General features: G+C 58.3%; 1 protein-coding gene across 2 annotated transcripts; it reads left to right on the plus strand.

The window, feature by feature from the left end:
* Positions 1 to 451: 451 nt before the first annotated feature.
* Positions 452 to 6347, plus strand: LOC119101726 (PR domain zinc finger protein 1; the record flags this gene model as incomplete). 2 transcript variants are annotated; one of them, XM_037225145.1, is given in 7 exon segments in its annotated part: positions 452 to 616; positions 1011 to 1130; positions 1269 to 1322; positions 1802 to 1927; positions 2204 to 2330; positions 2621 to 4084; positions 4313 to 6347. In XM_037225145.1, coding segments are annotated over 7 exon segments (2628 nt in total). In that variant the 3' UTR covers positions 4885 to 6347.
* Positions 6348 to 7248: the final 901 nt, after the last annotated feature.

Here is a 7248-nt window from a genome sequence, read left to right on the forward strand (position 1 = left end):
GGAGGGCAGCGAGTCCATGTGGCCTCGGTGTTAACACGAACCCCCTACCCAGGCTGCGCACGCACCTCACATGGTCTTCCTTGGCCCCGTAAGGATTTGCGGTTCCGGGATCCATACATAAAAGTGCGTAGGTTGTACTATATGTTTCGCCTACGCTGTCATCCGATCCCAAGATAAGGCGCACACTTCCTCGTGTGAGCCAGCTCTGCGTCGACTCCGTGCAACCATAGATGGAAGAGATCGTTTGGCAAAACCGCACGCCGATCCTGCAAAGTAATCGGATGAAGGTCAACTCTTGCCAGAGTTCCTCCTTGAGCGCGCTTGCAGTCGCTCGGTCGCCAGACGAAAACGCTCCTCGCTGTCGTGACTCGAACTGCACAGCGTCTGGTGAGCGCTGCCGGCCGAGCAGTGACCTGCACCGGCCCTCGTCTGACGTGACGTCCCCCCGCAGATGCCGACCTCGGAGCTGGACGAGACCAGCTGGAGCGTGGACGACCTCTGCGAGGGCGAATTCGACGCGCGCGCTACCTTTCTCGTGCGCGACTCGCCGACCGGCGCCGACGCGCCCGATCGGGCGCGCGCCTCGCGGCCCAAGAACGTCATCATTAAAGACGGGGTACGTACGCGTGGAGGGGAGGGGAGGGTGGAGCGAGGTCCGGTGCAAGCGGTCGGGCCGCCCCGGGCCCCCGCCGGATGTGGTGTCGTTGCGTGCGTCGCGTACGGGTAAAAATGGCCGGCGGCTGAGGCCATACCGTTCGTAACCAGACGACTGCTGCCCGGCTGCGCCTCTGGATGTCACCCGGCTCCGTTGTGCCCCTGTTGACACCCTGTCCAACCGGTCGGGCCACCCCGAACGGCCGGCCTGTTAATGCAGCCGCCTTATGCGGCGAGCTGCTTAGCATAAAATGTTTTAAAATAGGTGCTGGGTCGGCTGCGTGGCGGTTTTTATCGGGTGTGGTGCCGGCTGTCTCTGGCTGACACTGTCTTAACCGACGCGTCTATTTTGGCAGGTTCCCGGGGTACGGGCCAAGATTGGTCTTCCAAAGGGCACCCGCTTCGGGCCTCTGGTGGGCGAAGCGCTCCAGAGGCACGAGGTGTCACCGACGGCAATCAAGAAATATTTCTGGAGGGTAAGCGAGTAGCTTGCTACGGCTGTGATGAAAACAATGGTGGTGGTGGTGACTGGGGCTTGGCGAGAACGTGTCCAGCCAGAAAAAAATGCTCGCCTATTGCAGTGCCGGGATTGAAACATCGTCTTTCTTGCCCAGGATTTCTGTCCGCTCTACTACCCTCACCGCTGGGAAAGCATCGCAAGACATCAGGTACCCTGGAAATAACACCGCTTCTTGGAAATGCATGAAAGCCTTCTTTCTGTGTCATGGCCATGTGGTCCTGCCAAAGCGCCGCGTGATCCAGAACCATGGTGCTTGCATGTGTGCCCTTAACATCTGATAAGCCATTTTTGCCAGATCCGTCGCGTCTTGCGTCATCACAACTCTCACCTTCAGCTAACCTCTCTGCCTACCTGCCTGGCCCGCGTTTGTTGAGGGGGCGCCTCGCGCCGCTGCATGCGCAGTTCGTGGCTGGCGGGTTTCCCTTTTGCTGGGATCCACACCTCGCTGGCGTCCTGAGCTGCCTGAGAGGTCCGTGCAGCCGCATTACGTAACATCAGAGGATGAAACAGACTCACTTTCAACCGCCTAAGCTTCGGGACGTGAATCGATTGCGTGGCGTTTGTGCCGCAGTGTTTGCGCCGCTCACGCCGCGTCCGTCGGCTGACCTCTGCGCGTCCGCTGCGCAGGTGTACACATCCAAGGACGACTATTACTTTCTGGACGCTTGCGACACCAGAAAGTCGAACTGGATGCGATACGTGAACCCGGCGTTCTCGCCCGACTCGCAGAACTTAGTGGCGTGTCAACACGAGGTAAGGACGTCACGGTGTGGCCCGGGTGCAGGGTAGCTCGCTGGCCCCGCCGGTTCTCCATCTGATTTGCCGGAGTGACTAAACCAGCTGGGGTGCTCACCTCGCGTGAAAAGTTCCTACTGCTACGTTAATGCGATCAGGACCTCGCTTTGCCTCAAAGCTGTGAAAGCGTGCATCAATGCAAACGCGCCTGATTTCCCAACCGGACCGAGTCTTAAAGGCTCTGCAGAAACGTCCTCTGTAGTGCGCAATCCTGACAGAATGCCATTGTTTCAGCAAAACATTTACTTCTACACGATCCGCGACATTCAGCCGGGCGAGGAGATGATGGTGTGGTACTGCCGCGAGTTTGCTCAGCGGCTGAACTACCCCGTGTCTGGATCGCTAATGCTCGACCAGATCCGTGAGTGATCTCGCTTCCGTCATTTGTTTACGGCTGACATTGACCTTGCTGCGCGGCACGAGGTTTAGGGGCATCGACCTCGATGGATTCCTCTGTATTGCGCAAGCCTTGCACGCCTGAGCTAAACCAGACGTGGGCATTGGATGCCATTCGTGCATTGGGTTTGCCGACTCGCTTTTTTGGTTCGGTCATGACAATATTAAAACGCGACAATCATAACGCTGGTAAGACAACCATTTGCTACTCATTTTAAGTCGTCTTGCTGACGTTGCCCATTTCTCTATCCTCAGAGCAACGCGTCAAGGTGGACCAGCCTTGCGAGCAGACGAGGCCCGAGGTCAAGCTGGAGCCGGCGGCGCCAGAGCGGGCCGAGTACGCGGCGCACACACAGATCTCGCCAGTGCGCTCGGACGAGGGCTACCTGAGCCACGAGTACCAGGACGACTCGCCACCGCACGAGCCCAGCAGCGACGAGGAGGCCGATAACAACTACGTGCTGGACTTCAGCAAGACGAGCAAGCGGAGGCGCGACGAGGACGACTCGCGCAACGAGTTCCGCAAGGTCAAGATCAAGATGTCCAAGGCGTACCACATCAAGTCGCAGAACGAGGCGGAGCGGCGCCGCCAGGACTCGTCATCAGCCGAGCCGCACGAGGAGGTAGCGTCGGCGCTGTCACGGCCCGCCGCCGCCGCCGCCTTCAGCCCGCCGCTGGCGAGTCCGCGGCACGCGCCCGAGCCGCGTCCGTCGAGCCCGGCGGCGGCGAGCCCGCGGCTGGCCGAGGCGCGCCCCTCCAGCCCCTGCACGCCGCCCACCTACCACGTGCTGAGCGCACCGGCGCCGCCGCCACCGCCGCCGCCGACAGTGCCGACGGCACCGCAGCAGTCGCACGTCAGCGGCGGCAGCGAGCGTGTGCCCGACCAGAGCTGGGTGTCGGAGGCGTACCGGGCGCCATTCTTCCGCGAGCGGCGAGCGGCGCGCTCGCCGGGCGCCGACTCGCCGTACCAGCCGGTCTCGGACAGCACGCAGGTGGGACGCGAGCCAGGGTCGCGCGAGTTTCAGGAGCGGCTGCGCCGCTACGGCGTCGACCCCGTGGGCGCGCGGCCCAACAGCAGCCTGCTCGAGAACATCCTGCTCTACAAGAAAGACGAGCCGCGCCTACTTGAGCCAGTACAGGTGATCGTTGCGAGCGACTCGACGCCCGCGCCCGACTCCAACACCTCGCCTGGCGGCTACTACTACCGCCACCCTGGCCAGCGCTATCCGGACTCGATGCAGCCGAGTCCGGACTCGAGCTCGGCACCGGCGCCGGCGCCGCGCCCGTCGGCGCCGCCGCCGGCGCTACCCGGCCCGCTGCCCACCTCCTCCACACCGCTGTACCCGTGCTTCCCGTCGTACCAGTACCAGTACGCACCGTACGCGAGCGAGGCGTACCCGGGGCGTGGCGACAAGTTCCCGAGCTTCGCGGCGTCGCAGCTGTCGCCGGGCGGGCTGAGCACGGCCTCGTCGGCGGCGAGCGGCGAGTCGGGCGGCGAGCAGCGTCCGCGCGGCTTCCGCTCCCTGCCCTACCCGCTGGAGAAGAAGGACGGCAAGATGCACTACCAGTGCAACCAGTGCCTCAAGACGTTCGGCCAGCTGAGCAACCTTAAGGTGCACCTGCGCACGCACAGCGGCGAGCGGCCCTTCAAGTGTGACGTCTGCAGCAAGAGCTTCACCCAGCTGGCGCACCTGCAGAAGCATAACCTGGTCCACACCGGTGAGTGTAGCTGGGCACTGTATGGACGGTGGGTGGCAGTTCTCAGGTGTTGTGGGGGTGGACGGTCAAACACATTAAATATGCGAAGGGTTCAAGCGTAAGTTGCTTTTGTCGAGTAGTTGCTGTTTGTCGTGTCCGTAGGATTGTCATATGCTTCTCGAATCGCGCTCACGATGAATACGTGCGCTTCGCATCCGTCGTTGCTCATCCAACGTCCTTGCCTCCCAGGTGAGAAGCCGCACGAGTGCCAGCTCTGCAACAAGCGCTTCAGCTCCACCTCGAACTTGAAGACGCACATGCGACTGCACTCGGGCCAGAAGCCGTACGTGTGCGACATCTGCCCGTCGCGCTTCACGCAATTCGTGCACCTGAAGCTACACAAGCGGCTGCACACCAACGAGCGGCCGTTCACGTGCGAGTCGTGCCACAAGCGCTACATCAGCGCGTCGGGCCTGCGCACCCACTGGAAGTCGACCACATGCAAGCCAACCGCCGAGCAGGAGCGGCAGCTGCGCGTTGGGCGCGAGGCCGGCGGCCGCAGCCCCGGCTCGCAGCCCAGCCTGTCGCCGCGGCCCGAGCTGGCGCTCAGTGACGTCAGCAACGACAGCGTGACGTCGGTGGTGGCCGAGGCAGCTGAGTGGGCCGGCCGCCAGTCGCCGAGCAGCTCAGTGGTGCCACCTGGCGGGCCGCCGCCGCCGCCGGCGGCGCCGCGCTACCAGCCAGCCGCGCCGCCGCCGCCGCCGCCCGCACGCCCCTCGGTCATCGACACCTCTCAGCTGCACGTCATCGAGTGCTCGTAGCCGGCGGCGACGCCGCTCCGCGAGCTGCGGCCGTTGATCGCGGCCAGCTCCTGCCGCCGATGCGACGTGGGTCGGCCGCAGAACGAGACCTTGGCTGTTTCGATGGCGACGTTGTGTATGTAATATTTCTGGTGACTCAGTTGCAAACTTCCGTGGCATTGTACAGTATTCTTTACACTTAATGCTTTTACCGTGCTTATCGTATCGCTGTTTTCGCGTCTTGGAGGGACTGGATAGCCATAGGTGCAATATGATGTAGAGATCTTCGATGTCGGGCGTAGATTTACTTTTGAGACGCTGTCGATTTTTCAACGAGCATGATTCTGTAAGCAATAATATGTGTATGCGCCAGAAAATGTAAATCAGTTGGTGATACTCACGACATTGATGTTGTACAGGCCCCGACTAAATGGTATACAAGGTCGCAAGCATGGTAGGCAACGCCGACCTAAGCTCAACTTTACGATGGCATACAGTGATGCTTCCTTGCTTGCTCTTGTGTCCGCCGGTTATTGTTCTCTGAACTCGAAGTGTTCTTATTCCGTGCGGCCATTCTTGTTAGTTGAAAGCCATGTGTTGTAGAATTGGCTAATCTTCGAAGCACACCGCGAAACGTACAACGACGATTTTCCGTGGCTTGTGCAAAATCGCTGCAAGGCATCATTTTGCATTTGAACTGCGAAATGTGTTTTTTCAGGACTTGTCAGGCACTTTCATGGCATTATGCACCGTTTTGGAAATAGGCCCCCATAACTCAAACAATCGTCTCCCCCATGTCGCATCGCCCAACATCTTCAACTGCTTCATTTTGTGTATCCTTTTCCTTGAGTCCTATTGATTCAACTGATCGGGGACGAAAATGGGCATGGCCGTACTGCGTGCCCGATTAAGTGAAATCGACCATACTCAATACTCTGTGATCTTCACACCACTTGTAAAAATCAAGCAGTGCGTAATCCCCATTTTCCTGTTTATGGTCAGCTCCAGTGTACATGTGTCGCGAATGCTGTTACCGTTTTGCTTTTGTTGCCGCTGGTAAATCGGCGGGGCCTGGTCCAGTCTGGGGCGATCGAACGGCCTCCTGGACTGGTGGCACGTCCTTCGCACGTCCTGGCGGCTAGTTCGCAACCTGTTATTGGGCTCAGTTGTTACGCATACTACGCTAAACATTGTCGAGGCATTGGACTCTATCCGCTTTGGCTGCGTGTTTCCCTTGGTTACTAGTGCCAGTGTAGGCTGAGGCTCAGTACAAAATGCGGAAGAGCTGATTGATTCTGATCTCACCAGCTGCAGCAAATTTGTTTTGTTTTCGCTGCAGCTCATGGGCTTTTCTGCGATTGTTTCTTCTGAGCCGTCATCGTTTTAGGTGGTGCGTTGTTATTTATTTCTCGTCGGCGCGAATGCCAATGTACAATATATTCATACTGTATGGAATAGTGTTTAATACACACCCGGTGAATTGATCCTGATGTTTTTAGCCGTGATATGTCCTGAGCGGTGCGCATGCCTAAGACTCTGATGAGCAGGATTTGACCTTGCCAAATCCTGACGTGGGACCTCACAACAAAATAGAGTCGAATAAGGCTACCATTATTGATAGCATGGCTCAACTAGCAAACGCATACGACTCATATCCCAGAAAATGATTGCCAAGAAACGCAAAGTCTCATGGGCAAAGCACGTTGCAACAGTGGCATATACGTGCAAGAAGTGCTGTGGGACAGGTGGTTAGAAGAGTGCTGTTAATCAGACGGCTCATCTGGCTCCGGGACCGGTCGAACCATGGTCCGTGTGGTCAAGGGGTGCCGCAGACCCCCAGACGGCTCGGTACGACCGTGAACACTCACTCCAATGACGGCAGAGAGAGGCACCGCCCTCAGGAGTCATCGACCGCAGACCTACTGAAACCTAGAGAGCTCTGAAGCAATGCAGAGGCAGCAGACCTACTGAAACCTAGAGAGCTCTGAAGCAATGCAGAGGCAGCAGACCTACTGAAACCTAGGGAGCTCTGAAGCAATGCAGAGGCAGCAGACCTACTGAAACCTGAGGAGCTCTGAAGCAATGCAGAGGCAGCAGACCTACTGAAACCTAGGGAGCTCTGAAGCAATGCAGAGGCGGCAGACCTACTGAAACCTAGGGAGCTCTGAAGCAATGCAGAGGCAGCAGACCTGCTGAAACCTAGGGAGCTCTGAAGCAATGCAGAGGCAGCAGACCTGCTGAAACCTAGGGAGCTCTGAAGCAATGCAGAGGCAGCAGACGGCAGTCGTGGCCGAAAATATATACGTATGCATATATATATATATATATATATATATATATATATATATATATATATATATATATATATATATATGGAGATAGAGA

Source organism: Pollicipes pollicipes, unplaced genomic scaffold (genome assembly GCF_011947565.3).
Source record: "Pollicipes pollicipes isolate AB1234 unplaced genomic scaffold, Ppol_2.1 Scaffold_4881;HRSCAF=5763_pilon_pilon_pilon, whole genome shotgun sequence".
NCBI classification, from domain to species: domain Eukaryota; kingdom Metazoa; phylum Arthropoda; class Thecostraca; order Pollicipedomorpha; family Pollicipedidae; genus Pollicipes; species Pollicipes pollicipes.